Below are 21,849 nucleotides of genomic sequence, written 5' to 3' on the forward strand. Positions count from 1 at the left end.
GCGTGGACTCGGTAGGCCGAATGGGGCCTGTTTCCAAGCTGTATCACGTCAAAACTAAACTAAACTAATGTTTAAGAAGTAGTTTCATTCATGCAGCAAACATCCTTTATCAGAACATTACTGATTCGTTGACTGAGTGTGTGTGTGCGCAAGTTATGTTCATTAAAGATATTTTTTGGTTCGTCTTGTTACAGTGAATGAAGGGTACTTCAATTTGTTGATTGGAGTGAAGCATGAGCTTGAACAGACCGAATTGGATTTGATGAATCATCTGAGATTTTTGCATTCGGTGGTACGTTTATTAATTGCTATTTTACGTCTTTTAAATGGTCCTTCTTCATTCCTGATCTCAATTCTTTCCCTCACTTGCCGCAAAGACCAACACTTTAGTCCATGACACCTTGGTATTTGGATCATGCCTATCAAAAGAAAATTGAGCTATTGGCCCTGATTTTGTGGTGGTAATGATAGTAAAACTATCAACACTGAGACATTTCCAGAGTACAATCAACAATGAAAATCAAGAAACTCCTGTCAGCAATTACTTAATTTTCTACAGTGTTGAAGGCTTTGTTCACAGAAATCCTTTTAAGATCATTGAGATAATGTGATCTTCATCTTGATGTGCATACATTGTAAAATCCCTTGAAAATAAGTTGAATTCAATTACTTTAAACTTAGCACTGTTAGATATTAGCAGTGTATTGAGCTGTGATAACTGTTAAATAACCTTGCTAACCTTGGAAGTAATGTTATGTATGTATTTGACTTCCCTGATAGCAATTATCCTCATTACACCATCTTTAAATCATGAAAACATATTTTTAAATTTTGTTTTTGAAAAGTTATCCATTTCTGTTTCAATTTTTATCTTACCCAATGCTGTTTAAAATTGGAGCTTTCTACTTTCTAGTTTGAAATGTGTGATGCCTCCTCAAAGTGACTGGCTGCTTTCCCTGCTCAATGACATCATCAGGGAGTGCCCTGTGAGAGGTAGTGAGGCTTTATCAACAACTAGGCCTTAAGTGGAGTACCAATACACACCTGTCCCAAGAATACCCCATCAAGACCTGTGAAGCTATTTTTTCATTTTTTATAGAAATTTAAAAACTATTAAGATTGCTGGAATTATAAATTATGTATCAGTATGACATTTGAAAATTAAATAAATTCAAAGAAACTAAAAGTCATGAGAACACTAAGAAATAATTAAAATAGGTAAAAATAGGTAATATGTGAAAAAACTCCAAATCAAGGTCTCGGCAGTGGACCTGAACGGGAACACTATGGTTGTTACCAACTTCATAAGGAAATATGCGGAGAAATGCATTTCCACCAAGACCATCCTTGTGTTCCCTAACCAGAAGCCTTGGGTGAACCAGAAGGTTCAACATCTACTAAGGACCAGATTCCAGACATTCAGGTCAGGCAATACAGGATCAAATAGGAGGTCCAGGTATGACCTTAATAAGGTTATCAGAAAAGCAAAGAAGCACTTTCATTCCAAACTGGAGGATGAGAAGGATGTTCAGCAGTTGTGGCAGCGTTTTCACACCAAGTTCCAAGTCCAAGTTCACATCACTTCCAAGTCGCAGCTAGTGCATCAGTGTGGCATCACTCCTGGACCAGCTCGATCAGTTTGAAAGTGAAACATCAATGCACCTTCCAAGATGAACCCTCAGAAAGTGTCCATCCTCAATAGTGCATGAGCCGTTGTTCTTAAAACATGCGTGGACAAACAAGCAGGAATTTTGTGGACCTCGTCAATCTCTCAGCACTAAGATCCAGGATTCTCACCTGCTTAAAAGGACCCTGGTGCCCATGGATAGTAAGGTGACATGTCTGAATAAATACCGACAGGTGGCACTAATGTCCGTGGTGATGAAAGGCCTTGAGGGATTGTTTATGATGAATATCAACCCCTGCCTTAATGAGCCATGACAATACCACCATAATAGATCGACAGTAGATACAATCTTGCTGACTCTCCATTCTGCACTGGACCATTTGGACAGAAAAAACACATATTTCATGCTATTGACGACAGGCCACATTTCAGATCAGGACCCGTTTTCAGATTGAGTTGCTGCAGCATTTTGTTTTGCTCAAGATCCCAGCATCTGCAGTTTCTCGTGTTATTATCACTTGCCCAGATTTTCCGCACCCCACCACATTTCACCAGCTTTCTCTCTACCTTATCTATGTGGAAAGTGTTGCAAATTCTCTACTACTTCCTTCCAAATCCATATGTAGATCAGCCCATAAGGCCTGTAAGTAATTATCTTACATGTGTGGGTTTGAATGCTAAAGGCACCATTCAATCCATGTGATGCATTGCCTGAATTAATAATTTTTCATTCAAGATGACAGAGATAGTGCGTACATTGACTGCAAAGTGGTCACAATGCAGCTGTTCTAGTTTGTGGCTTGTTGCTGACACATCTGCCATTCATTACAGGTGATCGGAGCTCTGCATTCATTGAACTGCTCCATCTATCACCTCCATACCCAACGAGATGGAGAGAACAAAACTGTTTCAAAGCTTTTGCTTGGCACAAGACCACCAACGACACTGGGGACTATATCTACTGAGCTCCAGAAGGTTTTGATAAACATTGATGAAATTTGTCACTTGGAAACCAAAGGTAAATTTCAGCATATTTCACATTCATATACAAAGTAAACCCTTGTTTTAATGAACCTGTTTATAACAGATTTCAGTTCTAATGGACGGACCTAGCGAAGGTATAAAATTAGGTTATTTTCGTGTTTAAGAGCAAATTAAAATGTCTCAATTTGTTTTCTGCTATTTTTCCCCCCTCCATCTTGGGGATGCATTCAGTAGGAAAAGGCAATCTTCCATATGGATGATTTATGTGCAAGCAGATAAGAGTTGGTCTTGGCATAATGTTTGGCACAGACATTGTGGATCAAAGGGCCTGTTCTGATGCTGTACTGTTCTATTAAAAAAATACACAAGCCCATCTATTCCTCTCAAGATTGTATCTTCTTATCGAGTCCACACACAAAATTAGAAGTTGTTCAGCCGGAGCTGAACACACTTATCGGCCTCTGCACAATGGTGTCTGTCTTGCGCTTCTTGTGCTTCTTGTGCGTGGTGGTGGAAAGATTGGTGGAAACAGGGCCGCGACGTGAACGCTCTTTCCTTGACCCCATGCTTGCATAAAATCATGAGAGGAATAGATTGGGTAGATGCACAGAATCTCTTGCCCAGTCGGGGAATCGAGGACCAGAGGACATAGATTCAAGGTGAAGGGGAAAAGATTTAATCAGAATCTGAGGGGTAATGTTTTTCACACAAAGGGTGGTGGGTGTATGGAACAAGCTGCCAGAGGAGGTAATTGAGGCAGGGACTATCCCAACATTTAAGTAGCAGTTAGACAGGTACATGGATAGGACAAGTTTGGAGGGACATGGACCAAGCACGGGCAGGTGGAACTAGTGTAGCTGGGACATGTTGGCCCGTCTGGGCAAGTTGGGCCAAAGGGCCTGTTGCCACACTGTATCACTCTATGACCCAGCCTTTTTGTCCATGAAGTCACACATGCAAGAGACAACCCAGAGACCCCATTTGAAACCATGTGGTTGATTCAAATTGGAGGAAGGGTTGGGTAGCACTTCAGGGAGGCCACAATTGGCTAGGTTCTCATTCCGTGATTGCATAAGGAATGTTGCCAGAAGTAAGCCTTACTTCTTAAGTGATCTGTGTAAGATCATTAATTTAAGTCAGATCTACCTTATTCACTTCAGTCCCAAGTCTCCATAAATCCCCAAATTCTTAAATATTTATAAATCTCAACCTTGGATGACTGATCAGCCACAGTCCTCCAGGTAGGGGATTTTTTAAGATTCAGATCTCAATGAGTAAAAAAGTTTCCACCTCCCTGTGTTAAAGGGCCAACCCCTTATCGTAAAATTATTGGAAGGAAGGTGCCCACTCCGCCCTCTCCACAGCCATTGAAAGTTAATTGATTAGGTTCTGGGGTGATTCTTTGGACTTCCTTCTGCTCACTGAGACCTGGCAACAACCCAATGTCTTCTCCTCCCTCAATCAAACATCCCCACCTGGATTTAATTACATTTCCAAGCCCCGCCCCTCCCGCCATGGAGGTGGCCTTGCTGTTATTTTTAACCAGAATTTTCGTATCACTGAACTCACCTTCCCCCCAGTAGCATCATTTGAATTCCTCGCCTTCAAAGCCCTTTCCTCCATGACAGTCATCCTCATTTACCGGCCACCTAAACCAAACCCCTCCTTCCTATCTGACTTCACTGAACTCCTCACACTTGCCTCATCGCTCTCCTCACATCTGCTGCTACTTGGTGACTTAAATATTCACATGGACTCCCCCACCTGCAAGCTTGCATCTGAATTCGCCTTTTTACTGGACAACTTCTCTCTCACTCAGCACGTCACCTTTCCCACCCATGACAAAGGTCACATCCTTGACCTGGTCTGCTCCACAAATCAACCGGTACTCGACCTCCATCCTTGCCTCTTCCCCCTCTCTGATCATAAGCTTATACGGTTCACCATCCTTTCTCCGACACCTCGCCCCCGCTTCCTCCGAGAAATCACCTTCCGTAATCTAAAATCCATTGATCCCCAACATCTCTCTGACCTGCTCTCCACCACTCTCCCCCTGGACTCAACCCCCATCTCACCTGATGATCTCACAAACCATCTCAACTCCACCTTGTCTACCTCCCTCAACACTCTGGCCCCCCTCAAAACAAGAACCGTAACTTTCAACACATCTTCACCCTGGTACACACCTGCACTTCGTAAACTGAAACAGACTGGTCGCCAACTCGAACGACTTATAAAGAAATCATCTCTCACAGTCCACCTTGAAGCTTACAAACTCCACCTCACTGACTACAAAGATGCTCTTATTGCTGCAAAATCTGCCTACCTCTCCTCCATATTCACCGATCCCTGCCTAAACCACAGAACCCTCTTCTCCACAGTGGCCAACCTCCTCAAGCCTCGAGCCAACACTCTCCCTACCTCTACTCCGGATCTCTGCAACTCATTCCTCCACTTTTTCGCTGATAAAATCAGCACCATCTATCAATCTTTATCCCCTGTACCCGACTCCCCAGCATCTACTCCACCACCTACCAAGGCCCCTCCTTTCAACACCTCCACTGACCTCCTTACCCCTCCTCCACACTGCTTCCTCTCCCAGTTTGACCTGGTCACCCCTATTGAAATCTCCAAACTCATCAGCTCTTCCAAACCCACTACCTGCTCCCTCGACCCTCTCCCCACTCCCCTGTTGAAGTCCTGCCTCCCCGTTCTCTGCCCCTACCTCACTAATCTCTTCAACTCCTCATTGTCCCAAGGAATTGTCCCCTCCGCTTTCAAAACTGCTGCCGTTACACCAATCTTAAAGAAACCTGGTCTTGATCCCTCCTCTCTCATTAACTACCGCCCAACCTCAAACCTCCCCTTTCTTTCAAAAACCCTGGAGCGTATCGTTGCGTCGCAACTTCATTCCCACCTCCTTGCGTATAACCTACTTGAACCCCTCCAATCTGGCTTTCGCCCCCTCCATAGCACAGAAACTGCTCCCCTCAAAGTCCTCAACGACCTCCTCACCTCTGCTGACACTGGTTCCCTCAACATCCTCATCCTCCTCGACCTGAGCGCAGCCTTCGATACAGTGAACCATAACATCCTGCTCACCAGACTCAAAGACCTCGGCATTGAAGGCTCTGCACTCAGCTGGCTCCGTTCCTACCTTTCCAACAGATCCCACTTCATCTCCCTCCACAACCACACCTCTGCTACAGCCGCAGTCACTCAAGGCGTTCCCCAAGGCTCCGTACTCGGCCCCCTCCTCTTCATCATCTACATCCTCCCCCTTGGTCAGATACTCCGCCACTTCAATCTGGACTTCCACTGTTACGCTGATGACACCCAGATTCACCTTGGCACCAAATCCCCCCACAACCCCCCCCCCCTCTCCCATATCAACTCCTGTTTGTCAGCTATAAAAACCTGGATGCAATAAAATTTCCTCAAACTCAACAGCGATAAGACAGAATTCCTCCTCATAGTCTTCAAAGCCACACTCAGCAAAATCAATAACCCCACTCTCACCATCGACGGCACCACTGTCTCCCCATTCCCCAGGCCCGCAACCTTGGCGTGATCTTTGATTCCACCCTCTCCCTTGAGCCTCACATCCGCCATGTCATTAAAACCTCCTTCTTTCATCTCCGCAACATCGCCAAACTCAGACCCTCTCTCACACCGCCTGCTGCTGAAAGACTCATCCATGCCTTCATCTCCTCCCGACTGGACTATTGCAACTCACTTCTCCTTGGCATCAGCTCCACCTACATCAACCGACTCCAACTGGTCCAGAACGCAGCCGCCCGACTCATCACCCACACCAAATCCTGGCATCACATCACTCCAGTCCTCAAAAAACTTCACTGGCTTCCCATCTCCCACCGGATCACCTACAAAATCCTGGTCCTCACCTACAAAGCCCTCCACCATCTGGCCCCCCCATATCTCACTGACCTCCTCTCCCCCTACCAACCCTCACGGTCCCTCAGATCCACATCAGCCGGTCTCCTCTCCATCCACAAGTCCAACCTCCGCAGTTTTGGGGACAGAGCCTTCTCCAGGGCAGCTCCCAGGCTCTGGAACTCCCTCCCCCAACTGATCCGCAATTCCGTGTCCCTCACCATCTTCCAGTCCCGCCTCAAGACCCATCTCTTCACCTCTGCCTATCCTTAGCCCCACGTCCCCGTCCCTTTTCATCTGTGCATTAATTGCCTCATACTGTGTTTTGTATTGAATTCTGTCTTTACTTTCTGTACTAGTCATGTCTCTACTATTTATTTCATTCCCCTTACATGTTTTTCCTCTACATGCTCAATTTTTGTAAGGTGTCCTTGAGACGCCCATAAATAAATTTATTATTATTCTTCCACCTGCGGTCCAGATTCATCTGAATGGTTGTTATAAAGGCCAGTTAGCAGCTGAAGAATCTTATATCTTCACAGCTTCCGGGACAAAGGTTTGATCCTGTCGTTGGAGTCAGGATCGAATTCAAGTCTCTGGCGCTGTAAGGCAGCAACTCTTTTTGTGCCACTGCTGCCTGCAAGCAATCAATGCCCCTGAATGAGCAAGCTGACTGGCAGAGGAAATCTTGGTCTATTACAGTAGACATCTCCATGGTTAGGTTTTCACAATGGAATAAGTATTCCAGTTGGAATAATCTGAAGAAGGGTCTCAACCCAAAACATCACCCATTCCTTCTCTCCAGATATGCTGCCAACTAATGTTGTCGTGTTAGCGGCGGCACCTAACGGCAGCGGTTCGACTACAGTCGTCTGTCTTTTTTTATTTTTGTCTTGTTAAATGTATGTCTTGAGTTAGTTTTTATTTATTTTTTAGCTGTGTATATGTGGGGGGTGGTGGGGGGGCTGTGGGGGAAACCGTTTTAAATCTCTTCCCTGTGCGGGGACCCGACTATTCCCTGTCGGGTCTCGGATGTCGTTGGGCCTAACATCGTGGAGCCGGCGGCGACCTCCGGCCGGGGCTAACCTGAGGGCTCCAGTTGCAGAGCCTGCGGAACTGACATCGCGGAGCTGGCCAACTTCGGAGCGGGAAGAGCTGTGGTGGCGTGCGGCTGCGACCCGACTTTGGGAGTTCGGAGGCACCGGCCGCAGACCCGGTGGACGGGAACATCGGGAGCTCCAAGTCTCTGGTGGGAGACCGCTTTTCCACGCTCCGCAACGGCGACTTCTCCCGCTGGAATCGCGGGTTTAAGGACATGGAGCCGGGGCCTAACATCGCCCGGCGTGGCTTAAACAGCCTCAGGACTTACCATCGCCCGCCGGGGGCTTTAACATCGGAGCCCCAGTTCACCTCGACACTGCAGTTGGACTGCTGGACCACGGGAGAAGGAACAAAGGGAAGAGATAAAGACTTTGCCTTCCATCACAGTGAGGAGATGTTGGAGACTCACTGTGATGGATGTTTATGTAAACTGTGTTAAGTGTGGGTCTTGGATTGTTTTGTAATGTAAAAAAAAAAACTGTAGAAATGATATTTCGTTCAAACCTAGGTTTGAATGACAATAAATTGCATTCTATTCTATTCTTCTGTCCCGCTAAATTACTCCAGCTCTTTGTGTCTATCTTCGATTTAAACCAGCATCTGAAGTTGCTTCCTGCACATACTCAGTTGTAATTATGACATTAAACTATCTCTCTTAAATGTTGGTCTTCCATGCAGTAATTTCTTGCATTGGTTTGATGTAACCCCTCTGCAGACATCAATGAGTGTGAGCATGAGGAGCTAAACTCCTGTTCGCTGAGAGCGACCTGCTCCAACACGGACGGGTCTCACATGTGCAAATGTCAGAATGGCTTCACCGACAAAGATCCTTCTAGACGAGGCAGAGACTGTCGAGGTAATGGTAACCCCCCGGATAATTCTGGAGTGAAAATGTTCTTCATTTGTGTCTAACCAAGGACGGATTGTGTGTGCTGGGGATATAATTTTTATTTTTTTGAGTTATGAGTTGGCAAACCGGCAATGTGAGTGTTTACTGCACATCCCTTACTGACTGGAGAATGGAGGCATGGTGGCACAGTGGTAGAGTTGCCGCCTAACAGCACCAGAGACCCAGGTTCAATCCTGCTTATGGGTGCTGTCTGTATGTATGTCTGTCTGTTCTCCCTGTGACCGCATGCGTTTTCTCCCGGTGCTCCGGTTTCCCTCCCACACTCCAAATACGTGCAGGTTTGTAGGCTAATTGGCTTCTGTAAATTGTTCCCTGGTGCATAGGATAGTACCCTGGTGCGTAGGTCTGTTTCCACGCTGTATTTCTATACTAAACTAAACTAAAAAGGGGATGACAGGCTGCCTTTGTGAACCGCTACAATCTGTGAGGTGAAGGCACACCACTCTGCCACACTGACATTGAAGGAATGGGAATATATTTAAAAGTCAGTCTACTTTTAAATATAGAGGAGCTAGTGCTATTTTCATACACCTTCACCTCATGTTCTCCCAGACGGTACAAACCGTGGGTTTGAAGGTGTGCTGAAGAAACCTGAATGATTGCAGTGGATAATCATGATGGTCTGAATGGTCTTATTCTATGCTAAAGCTTAATTGGTTAGTTTTGTTCAAAGATACGGCACGGAAACAGGCTCACCGACCAGCGATCTCCGCACATTAACACTACCCTAAACACTAGGAACAATTTACAATCTTTACCGAAGCCAATTAACAAACCTGCACGTCATTGGAGTGTGGGAGGAAACGGAGCACCCGGGGAAATCCCACGCAGGTCACAGGGAGAACATGCAAACTCCGTACAGACATCGTCAATTGTCAGAATTGCACCCGGGTCTCTGCCGCTGTAAAACTGCAAGTCTACCGTTGCGCCACCGTGAGTTTTGTGGATGGTACATGCTTTAGCAATTTAATACTGATGAAGTCAGGAGGCATTTTTGCGCTTCCATCAAAGATGGCTTTGAGCTTCTTGAGTGGTGGTGGAGCTGTTCAAATCCATTGTTGGAGTTTCCCCTTGATGATGGTGGAAACGCTTGGGCCAGCCTAGAGATGAGTTGCTCATCCCTGGAAACCCAACTTCCAATCTGGCATTGTAGACATAATCTCTTGTGGCCGGTCCAATTATACGTCTGGTCAATGTTGATATTGGTAATTTGGTGGCGGCAATGCCATTGATGTCAACATAGTGCACTGTATGTTTCTGTGGTGAAGAGTCTTACATGCTGATTATCCAGATACATTATAAAGGATCCTTTACTATAATTTAAGAAAAGGATTTGAGGCTCCATGGATGGCAGAAGATAGAGAAATGAAATCAAATAGCAAACTTGAGGCTTGCTATCAAATATAAAGTTAATGGACATATATCCTGCATTAGGGTCTGAATGGTAGAGAATCTGCAAGATGAAAATATTGGGTCTTATCCTTGGAAGCTACATATTGATATTGGTCTTGTGTACCGATATGCAGTGGAAAACATTGTTTGCGTGCTATCCAATCAAAGCATTTTATACATGAGTACTATCAAGCCATGTGCAAATACAATAGGCAGTGCAATGCAAAAAATACCAGGTTGCAGAATATAGTGTTACAGCATTATAGTACTACAGTTACAGAGAAAGTACAGAATTAAAAAGTGCAAGGACCACAATGAGATAGGTTGGCAGATTGGGAATACACCCTAGTTTATGGGTGGACCATTCTGTAGTCTGATTAATGTGGGGAGGAAGCTGTCCTGAATCTGGTGGTGCATGCTTTCAAGCTTTTGTATCTTATGCCCAAAGGGTGAAGAGGAAATGACCCTTGAATGATGGTGAAAATGCCCTTGATTGCTCTAATTGAAGCAGCATTACTTGTAGATGAAGTCAATGGTGGGGAGGTTATTTTGTGTGATGGACTTGGCTCCATCCACAACTGCAATTTCTTACAGTCTTGGGCAGAGCCTATGTTGCATCTATGGATGTTGGTGAAAATCATTGGAGGCATTTTTGGAGTAGCTTTAACGTGGTTGGACCAAGTCAAATCGTTGATGATATTTGCAACTAGAAACTTGAAGTTCTCGACCTTCTCTACTTTGGCACCATTGACGCTGACTGGGTTTTGCAATCAGGAATGAAATTATACCAGAATGGAGAAGTGTTGAGATCTCAGAGGGAGATGTAAGGCTGGAGGAGTTTAGAGTGGTGAGAGTTTATTGTTTGATTAGGGAGTTGGGGTGGGGTGGCAATTGATAAGCAGAATGGGAATTATAAAATTAATTGGTTGCTGGATGTTCTTAGTGCACTTTAGGAAGTGGGTTTTAATCTATTTCAGATTCATGGAAGTTAGAAATGGTTGGTGAGCTGAGAAAACATTGAGGTAACAAAGCAAGACAAGACACAAAGTGTTGGAGTAACTCAGCTGCTCAGGCAGCATCCTTGAAGGACATGGATAGGTGATGTTTTTGGGACAGGACCCTTCTTCAGATTGTGCCAAGCCATTGATTCAGCAGCAGCAGATGAATGGAAGTGGCAGCAAGAATGAGTGAAGCATTGTCAATGGGATCAAGTGGGCTTTATTGGAGGAAAGGAAGTATGTTTGAAAGTTCATGTTCGTAAGGTTTAGGAGCAGGATCAGGCCATTCAGCTCATCAAGTCTACTCCACCATTCAATCATGGCTGATCTATCTTTCTCTCGCAACCCCATTCTCCTGCCTTCGCGCCATGTCCCCTGACCCCCTTACTAAACAGGAATCCATCAATCTGCGCCTTAAAAATATCCACTAACTTGGTCTCCACAGCCGTCTGTGGCAATGGATATAACAGATTCACCACCCTCTGACCAAAGAAATGCCTTCTCATCTCCTTTTTAAAGGCACATCCTATTATTCTGATGTTGGGCAAGTTCTTCACTGGCTTAAGTAACACTTCTCCCTGTTTTGCACTGGAACCTTGTCCTGGATGCTCTGAGGTTGCAAGCCACTGACGCAGAGCTGAGCTGAGTTAAACGGATCCTTGGTCTATACGTTTTCCATTCGGTTGTGGAGTTCCTGCTAAATTTCTAATGATTTGTCGGGTGCTTTGCTTTCACACTTCACCGACAAATTAAAAAAATCGAATTTATTGCAAAACCATGTTTATTTTACAGAAGTGGCCACGGCGATTGAGACCATGTCAAGCGCCCCAGTGCCGAGCGTCATGGATCCAGAAAGATCACCACCCAACACCCCATCAACTGAATCGCCCTTGTGTTGTATGTATCTCTGTTTCCAAGGCTTTTCCAACCAATGTTTAAAACAAAGCATGTTCTCAATTCTGAGGCTCTTTTGCCTGCTGGAAGTCTGGGTTGGTGTGTATACTGCATAGAAAGTCCATTGCTCCAGATTTTCTTGCAGTATTTTGCACCATAACCCACTAAGCCACACTTTATCAAGTAATTCTGTTTCTCTATTGCCGCTTATCTAGAATGTCACTCAGAGTTCAACTGGCCGACATGCTTTTGTTTCATTTAGATAAGAGATACACCATGGAAACAGGCCCTTCGGCCCACTGACTTCGTGCTGACCAGCGATCCCTGCACACTAATGCCCCTGTCCCACTCCACTTAGGAAACCTGAATGGAAACCTCTGGAGACTTTGCGCCCACCCAAGGTTTCCGTGCGGTTCCCGGAGGTTCCCAGAGGTTTTTGTCAGTCTCTCTACCTGCTTCCACTACCTGCAAACTCCGGCAACCACCTGCAACCTTGGGTGGGGTGCAAAGTCTCCAGAGGTTTCCGTTCAGGTTTCCTAAGTGGGACAGGGGCATAACACTATCCTACACACACCAGGAAAAATTTACAATTTTACTAAGCCGATCAGTCTACAACCCAGTACATCTTTGGAGTGTGGGAGGAATCCGGAGCACCCAGAGAAAAGCCACGCAGATCACAGGGAGAATGTACAAACTCCCTACAGACAGCACCCATAGTTAGGATCGAACCCGGGTCTCTGGCGCTGTAAGACAGCAACTTTTCTGCTGCGCCACCGTGCTGCCCTGGTTGATAAAACCAACCTACTTTATCTTTCCTGTAGTATCAGAAGTAGTTTCTGATTTGTAGATTGGTGATCTATAAGCAAATGTTACTGAATACGTTTCTCAGCTACCATTGCTATTGGCGTCTGGCTCATTGAATTCCCCATGGAGTCACAGCCATGAATACAGGTTCCTGAGCTCACTGAGTCCACACTGACCACCAAACATCCATTTTTACACCAATCCTTTAATTACCAAGGAAACCTATGTGATCACAGGGAGAACTTGCAATCTCCATCCAGACATTACAGATAGTGCCGGAGGTCTGGATTGAACCGGGGCCATTGGAGCTGTGAGGCTTGAGCTCTACTTGCTGGGCCCTTTGCTACCCGTTCCTGTTATAAAATTACTGACAGTTATTGATTCATGATTACCTCCGTGAACTGTTCCGCACAGTTCATACAACAACTTCCGCATTCTTGGGTGGCCCAGCGGTAGAGTTGCAGCCTTACAGCACCAGAGACCCGGGTTCGATCCTGACTACAGGTGCTGTCTGTACGGAGTTTGTACGTTCTCCCCGTGACCTGCATGGGTTTTCTCTGGCATCTCCAGTTTCCCCCCACCCTCCAAAGACGTACAGGTTTGTAGGCTAATTGGCTTAGTAAAATTGTAATTTGTCCCTAGTGTGTAGGATAGTGCTAGTGTGCGGGGATCGCTGGTCGGCGTGGACTCGGTGGCAGAATGGCCTGTTTCCGCGCTGTACCTCTAAACTAAACTAAACAAAAAATTGCTGACAGGTACTGATTTATTCAATGACTGTAGTCAATTGTCTGTAAGTAAGAATGCTACTCTTGAATCTGAAGAAGGATCTTGACCTGAAACGTCACCTATTCCTTCTCTCCATAGGTGCTACCTCACCCGCTGAGTTCCTCCAGCATTTTTGTCTACCACCAATGTAAATTCCTTTCCTGACAGTACTGATTTGCAGAAGTAGGATCTTTTCCTGGACGTGTCAGTACTGGCGAGCTTCTAGTTCTCAGACCTGGAGTAACTACCGGTGAAATACTGACCCAACTACTTCGGCTGGCCTGATGCCAGTTTATGTCCTGCCCCATATGATACAAAGCTGGTGCTGGGTGAACTACACACTACAATCAATACATTTGAAACAAAATACCCCGAGGTCTTGTTCAGACTTCCCGGAGTCTTCAACCAAACCAACATCAAGAATGTGCTACCCAAATACTATCAGCATGTTTCCTGTCCCAACAGAGGTTCAAGCACCCTTGATCTTTGCTACACAATCATCAAAGATGCCTGTCGCTCCAGCTCCCAGAGTGTATTTTAGGAAATTGTCCTAAAAATCTCGCCCCTTCTATAATCTATATAACCTACCTTTGTGGTCATTAAATGTCTCCTTGGTTGACCTGGCCAAACCATGTTAGGCTATAATCTTGGAAAAAATCTTATGACATTTTGCTAAACTAAAGTCACCACATAAGCAGTGTAGGAAGGAACTGCAGATGCTGGTTTACACCGAGGATAGACACAAAATGCTGGAGTAACTCAGTGGGTCAGGCAGCATCTCTAGAGAAAAGGAAAAGGTGACATTTCAGGTCGAGGCATATCTGAAGAAAGATCTTGACCCAAAATGTCACCTATTCCTTTTCTCCAGAGATGCTGCCTGACCCAATGAGTTACTCCAGCATTTTGTGTTTATCTCCACTACATAAACATAAACGCTGGAGCGATGAAAACCTACAAAGGTTAATACTTCTGTTAATTTTATAAAGTTTATAGAGGTTTGTGTTGACTGCTCCTGATTAACCCCTCTACATTTATGTGCTTAATAATTGTTCCATGTACTATTTACTCATATAGTTCAGCAGTTTTGAGATAGGGCAAAGTATTGTACTGATCAGCACTGTTATAATGCATGCTTAAGGTGAATGGTGACAGAGATGTCTTCTTGTTGTGCTAACCCAACATGTTTTTTCACAGCTCCTCTTCCAGTTACGAACGTGATGATTGTCAATGTCACCAGCATCAGTTTCCAGGTCTCTTGGACACGAGATATGAGCAAGGATCAAACAGTCACAGTGCAGGTGCTGAAAGGGGATATCATGGTGAATGAAATGAAGACTCAGGAGATGAACTGGACAGTCATGGGTTTGGAGCCCGCAGTCCTGTACACTGTGGAAGTCCATTGGCAATCTTGTGGAAACTACTTTACCAAAGAGCTAAAAGTAAAAACAGGTAAAAGCACTGCCTGAGGGAACACTGATAGGCTTAGTCGTCACAATACCATGCCCATTGTCACCTCTCTTAGTTGCAAAGGATGGACTCTTGACTCTGGTTCATGCATAGTTCCAGGGGTCATTTGGGCGACACGATGGCGCAGCGGCAGAGTTGCTGCCTTACAGCGCCGGAGACCCAAGTTCGATCCTGACTACGGGTGTTGTCTGGGCGGAGTTTGCACGTTCTCCCCATGACCTGCTTGGGTTTTCTCCGAGATCTTCGGTTTCCTCCCAAACTCCAAAGATGTACATGTTTGTAGGGTAATTGGCTTGGTATAATTGTAAATTGTCCCTAGTTTGTGTAGGATAGTGTTAATGTGTGGGCATCGCCTGTTGGTGTGGACTTGGTGGGCCAAGGGGCCTGTTTCTCTAAATGAAATAGTCGTCTGATGCTTCAACTAAAAAGTTAATGGTTAATAATGTAACAAGCAGTCCATTTCATTGTGGAGATTATCCGCAGTGGACCGTTCTTATCTTCATTGGATGCCTTCATACATGCTTTTTAAAAAAATGATTTGATTGAATTAACTGAGGGTACCACGGATGGATGATCAGAGCAGTGTTAAATATTCATACAGTATGGAACCAGGCCCTTCAACCCAACTTACCTATGCTGACCAAGATGCCTCATCTACACCAGTCCCACCTGTGTGCAATTGGTCCATGTCCCTCATGTGCCTGTCTAAATGCTCTTAACTTCTTAATAAAAACTTTCTAATCTTAACATTGCGACAGTACCTGCCTCAACTACCTCCTCCAGCAGCTCGTTCCTTACACCCACCACAAAAAAAGTTACCGTTTGATGGTCATGCTTACATCGTCGGCTGATGTAATGTAGAACGGTGGGTGACACAGTGTGGCTCATTGGCTGATGGAGCGGAACTAACGCACTGACACAATGCGGTCCATTGGTTAACAACTCATAAGGTCATAAGGTCAGAAGTGATAGGAGCAGAATTAGGCCATTCGGCCCATCAAGTCTACTCCGCCATTCAATCATGGCTGATCTATCTCTCCCTCCTAACCCCATTCTCCTGCCTTCTCCCCATAACCCCTAACACCAGTACTAATCAAGAATCTATCCATCTCTGCCTTAAAAATATCCATTGACTTGGCCTCCACTGAATTCCACAGATTCACCACCCTCTGACTAAAGAAATTCTTCCTCATCTCCTGCTTTCTCCCCATAACCCCTGACTCCGTGCATCACATTGGGTGACTAGAGGTGTCACTAAACACTCCAGTTAATATCAGGCACTTTTTAATCCAAGTACATCAACTGGAACTTTTCACAACTGTCTTAACTGAGGTAAACAGGCTCGACCGAGACAAGATGAAATGCAGAAAACCCAAGTGCCAAGGTGGTCGTGATGAACTGTATTCAACTATAGATGAGAAAATGCCAGTATTTGCACTGAATGGTTGTACACTTTCTCAATGCTTTGCAGCTGCTCTCTTGTTGAACGGGCGGGTGAGGATCCAGAACTACAATTTCACGGAAACTCTCGGCAACACCAGCAGCGGCCAATTTAGGCAATTCCTGCAACTCTGGCATCAAGAGGTGAGAAAGCTCGACAAATTGAGCAAGGAGCTGGTTCATTTCAACTTTCATCTCAGGGAAAATGTATTTGTAAACCACTCTAGTCTGAAGGGGATAAAAACCTTCCTATGGTAATGATACTTTGGAAATTGAATCTGAGCGCCTTTTGTATTTAGTGAGGTACGTACGAGAGTGAAACGGTTAGGTGGTATTGGAATTGTAACCTAGATATTCCATTACAAAATGGATGCAGAGGCTTTGGAGAGGATGCACAAGAGGCTTACCAGAATGTTGCCTAGATTAGGGGGTATTAGCTAAAATGAGAAGTTGGACAAACTAGGATTGTTGTCTCTGGAACGCTGGAGGTGGTAGGGAGACCTGATAAAAGCATATACAATTATGAGAAGCATAGATAGGGTAGATAGTCAGTACCTTTTTCCCCAGGGTGAAAATGTCAAAGAGTAGGGGACGTAGCTTTAAGGTAAGAGGGGCAAACTTTAAAGGAGATGTGCGGGGCAATTTTTTACACATAGCGTGGTAGGTACCTGCAACTTGCTACTAGGGATGTTGGTAGAGGCAGATTAGATGCTGGTGATAGACACAAAATGCTGGAGTAAGTCAGCGGGACAGGCAGCATCTCTAGAGAGAAGGAATGGGTGATGTTTCGGGCGAGACTCTTCTTCAGGCTGATGTCAGGGGAGATACATAAACAAGGAAATGTAAGGTGTGAAAACAAGACAAGGGGGATGTAGATCAAGGAAAATGTAGAATAGATAATTGTTAGCTGGGATAAGGTAATAACTAGAGCCAGGATTTTGCCGTAAATGCCATGTGCCTTTTCATGCCTTTTTTGATGATTTCAGGAAGATAATGCCTTTTTCATGATTGAGTTCCTAAATCAGCTTTTTTTTTTGCCATTTTATCGTAACTTACAAGAAAATTTACAGTACCAGGTGAAACCCGGCTGCAAGTGGGTGATAAGTGGTGATTGGAGAGGGGTGCGTGGGAAAGGGTCCAGTCTTTGCAGGCTGGAGTCATGCTGTGAGTAGGTGTGAAGTGTTGGTTGGGGATGGGATAGAGGGTTAGGTTTCTGTTTATCGAACCTGCAGCTCAGGTCATTGGTCAGCTGATGATTGCCCAAGGAGCGGGGGGGTTTTCCTCTTGTAGCTTGTGATTTCTTGCAAGCCCTTCCACACTGAAGAAGAGTCATTTGCTGAGAACTTGCTCCTCAACTTCTCAGAGTACCTTTCCTTGGCAGCTCTGATTCCTCTTCTCAGCTTGTACTTGGCCTGCCTGTATAGGTCTGCATCCCGCTCCTGTAGGATCTACCCCTGCAAGCATTAAAATGCCTAAAGTCAAGTCAACGCCTTGTAAAAACCTGAACGATTTTGTGAGAGTGTATGGGAGTGATATATTCTCTACAGACAACTGTGTGCAGTTTTGCAAAGCATGTGATAAAGCAGTGAAGCATGAGAAGACATATTTCATCTCCCAGCATGTACAGACAGTTAAACACAAGTCGGCGGCAGAGAAGCCGAAGGTAGGAAATACGCAAGCTTGTCTCCTCACAACATTTACTGCTGGCTCCAATCACAAATCTGTGTTTTCGATTGATCTGTGCAAAACATTCATTGATGCTGGAATTCCACTGTGGTAAAGCAAAAACAAATCTCTCAGAGGTTTTTTAGGGAAATACACAAAGGAACCTATACCAAGCGAGTCATCATTACAGAAAAATTATGTTGACAGCAACTTCAACATTGTTGTGCAGAAAATTAGAGATGAAGTTACATGTATCAAAATATGGATCTCAATAGACGAGACAACCAATGCTGAGGGGAGATATGGTGCCAATGTGGTCAGAAAACAGTTCATCCAGGGAAATAAAGTCACATCCACAACTGCCACAGTCACCCATGGTGTTCCTCAGGGATCGGTGCTGGGGCCACTGCTTTTTATCATCTATATTCAACCTCTTGGCAATATTCTCCGTCATTTTGGAATCAATTTTCACTGTTACGCCGATGATACACAACTTTACCTCTCCACAAAACCAAACACCTCCATTCCCCTAACTGCCCTCACCACCTGTCTTCAAGCTATCAGCAACTGGATGTCACTCAACCTTCTAAAACTTAATGGAAATAAAACAGAAATCATGCTAATTGGCTCAAAGTCCACACTCTCCAAAACCCACCCGTTCACCATTTCAGTTGATGGCTCACCCATACCCACCTCCTCCCATGTCAAAAGTCTCGCCGTCATTCTGGACAGTACACTTTCCTTTGGCCCCCACATCAGCAATATCACACGCTCTGCATACTTTCATCTCCGCAACATCTCCAGACTCCGCCAATTGTCCTTGGGTGTCCTTGGGTGTCCAGAAAGGCGCCAGCAAATAAAATGCATTATTATTATTATTATTATTATCGTAAACTGGAGGCAGGTCAACCATCAAAGGAGTATTTCTTGACATTGGAAGTATTGGAGAAGTCAAATAGCACAATTATTGCTCAGTTGTTTACATCTTCACTTGCTGTACTTTGTACTTAAAGTTCCTGGCGATGTAGGTGAAGACAGACAAGGAAAATGTGAGAGGGGGATTTTAGCTAACAAAGATCTTGAAGAAGTACAAAACATAGCTACATTTCTCAAAGGTAGTTGTAATGCACAAGATATCAACATGAATGTAGAATTTGTAGCTTGTTTCAGGAATGCACCAGTGACCTCAGCTGGGGTAGAAATAAGTTTTTCACAACTGAAGCATAGTCTATCTGACAGACGGCATAGTTTAACACCAGATAATTTGAAAAAAATGCTAGTAGTTATGTGCAACCAGGTAATAATGTAGTATACCTTTATAATTATCATTTTAACCATGTTTTGGTGGTGGAAATACATGCCTTTTTATGCCTTTTTTGTCAAAAAATCCTTTTTCATAATTTTATTATGCCTTTTTGCCTGCCTATTTCAGAGATTTTTAGCGCCTAAACATCCTGGCTCTAGTAATAACAAAGCAAACAGAGATAAAATGTGATAACAGAGATAACAGAGATAAACAGAGATAAACGGAGACAGTCGGACTGGTCGGAGAACTGGGAATGGGGAGGGATGGAGAGAGAGGGAAAGCAAGGGTTACTTCAAGTTAGAGGTCAATGATACTGATGTTTTTGGAGGTCTTTAGATGGGCACATGGATGAGGAGGAATATGGATCATGTGCAGGCAGATGAGAATGTACAGTATTATAATGACATCATGTTCGGCACTGGCATTGTGGGCCAAAGGATGTGTCCCTGTGCTGCACTTTTCTATGTTCTAGGTTTTTTTGAGTTAAACCCCACTAAAATGTTTCCTATTTTTCAGAATTTTCCCACGATCTTCAGGAATTGGAAGTAATTCTTCTGATACTTTCCTTTTGTCGTGGACGAATAATGCTGAGAGCATTAATACTGTCATGTACTCTGTTTCTTTTTATTAAACAATTCTATTTGGTTATTTAGGTAGACAAAAATGCTGGAGAAACTCAGGGGTTGAGGCAGCATCTATGGAGCGAAGGAAATGGCAACGTTTTGGGTCGAAACCCTTCTTCAGACATTGGTTATTTACCTGTGAAGTTAACAAAGGGTTTTTGATTATATGTGACTCTCGACCCATTAATGTGTGGTTGTGTGGGTATTTTTAAGGCTCAGATTGATAGATTCTTGATTAGTTCAAGTTCAAGTTCAAGTGAGTTTATTGTCATGTGTCCCTGTATAGGACAATGAAATTTTTGCTTTGCTTAAGCACACAGAAAATAGTAGGCATTTACTACAAAACAGATAAAAATGTGTCCATATACCATGATATAAATATATACACACACGAATAAATAAACTGATAGTGCAAATAACAGAAAGTGGTTGGTAATAATCAGAGTTTTGTCCGAGCCAGGTTTAATAGCCTGATGGCTGAGGGGAAGTAACTATTCCTGAACCTGGTTGTTGCAGTCTTCAGGCTCCTGTACCTTCTACCTGAAGGTAGCAGGGAGATGAGTGTGTGGCCAGGATGATGTGGGTCTTTGATGATACTGCCAGCCTTTTTGAGGCAGCGACTGCGATAAATCCCCTCGATGGAAGGAGTTATGGGGAGAAGGCAGGAGAATAGGGTTAGAAGGGAGAGATAGATCAGCCATGATTGATTGGCGGAGCAGACTTGATGGGCCAAATGGCCTAACTCTGCTCCCATAACTTATGAACTTACAAACCTATGACTTTTAACAGTCCACACAGTTTAGGGAGGTATTAGACATGAAAATCTACATCTTACGAATAAATATATAAAGACAAATATAATTTGGGTTTGTTTTAGGGATGTGGGTGACACTAAAAAAATAATTATTTATTTTCAATTTCTTGTAGTGATCAAAGTCCTGTGAAAATTCCCTCCCCTGAACTATAAAAGGGAACACATTGGAATTGCACAAAACTCTCTATGGCTTTATTTAAGAGGGAGTGCTATATTTAAGAGGGAGTTAGATGTGGCCCTTGTGGCTAAAGGGACCAGGGGGTATGGAGAGAAGGCAGGTACAGGATACTGAGTTGGATGATCAGCCATGATCATATTGAATGGCGGTGCAGGCTCGAAGGGCCGAATGGCCTACTCCTGCACCTATTTTCTATGTTTCTATGTTTCTATGTTTAATGATTCCTTTTGGTGGTGTTCTGCAAAGCACCTGATTGATCAAATCCACAGAACAGAAAATAGTACATTGAACACTACACCCCATTAGCAGGCCCTTCGGCCCGCTATGTCTGTGCTGAATATGATGTCAAGATAAACTAATCTCATCTGCCTGGACACGATCCATATTGCTCCATGCCCTCTATATCCATGTGCCTACCTAAAAACCTCTTAAATGCCATTATCATATCTGAGTCCATCACCATCCCTTGCAGTATTTGGAAGTTTGAGTTACCATGACTATTTTGTTTTCTTTTCCAAACTTTTCCACTGGACTTGAAATAACACACAGAAAAATCCTACAATTACACACAATGAACTGGTTATGACTAACCATAAGAGATTTTATAACTTTCTCTTTTCAGATTGAAAGATCTCTTCCACCAACAATTCACCGATGGCACCAAAATGGGAAAATCCTTGTCCGCATTAAATCTCTCAGTGCCGGGAGCATTTTGGTGGATTTAGAACTTGTTTTCCACCCAGAAATTGAGTTTGATATCTGGAATGCATCCTCTGCTTTGATCTCCTCCCTTTACAACAGCTCTGTGTTTGAATTCCACCACAACAGTACCTCAATTTCAGGTAAGTGAAGTCCTGAGATGATTGAACTTGGAGCCTATGTTCTCAGAGGGTAGAATGGCCTTTTGTTCATGTTCATAAGTTAAGCCCATTCTCCTGTCTTATCCCCATAACCCCTGCCACCCAGTAATCAAGAATCTGTCAATTA

The 21,849-nt window shown here is 44.2% G+C and overlaps 1 protein-coding gene across 1 annotated transcript in view; it reads left to right on the forward strand.

The window, feature by feature from the left end:
- Nucleotides 1-1,286: 1,286 nt before the first annotated feature.
- umodl1 (uromodulin like 1) overlaps nucleotides 1,287-21,849 on the forward strand; it is a 68,188-nt gene continuing 47,625 nt past the window's right edge. Inside the window, exons 1-7 of the mRNA XM_033033495.1 lie at nucleotides 1,287-1,637; nucleotides 2,459-2,645; nucleotides 8,322-8,462; nucleotides 11,699-11,803; nucleotides 14,564-14,818; nucleotides 16,308-16,420; nucleotides 21,485-21,704. Of these exons, the coding sequence (XP_032889386.1) occupies nucleotides 1,287-1,637; nucleotides 2,459-2,645; nucleotides 8,322-8,462; nucleotides 11,699-11,803; nucleotides 14,564-14,818; nucleotides 16,308-16,420; nucleotides 21,485-21,704 (1,372 nt within the window). The remainder of the gene's footprint in view (nucleotides 1,638-2,458; nucleotides 2,646-8,321; nucleotides 8,463-11,698; nucleotides 11,804-14,563; nucleotides 14,819-16,307; nucleotides 16,421-21,484; nucleotides 21,705-21,849) is intronic.

This window comes from Amblyraja radiata, chromosome 14, assembly GCF_010909765.2.
Source record: "Amblyraja radiata isolate CabotCenter1 chromosome 14, sAmbRad1.1.pri, whole genome shotgun sequence".
Taxonomy (NCBI): domain Eukaryota; kingdom Metazoa; phylum Chordata; class Chondrichthyes; order Rajiformes; family Rajidae; genus Amblyraja; species Amblyraja radiata.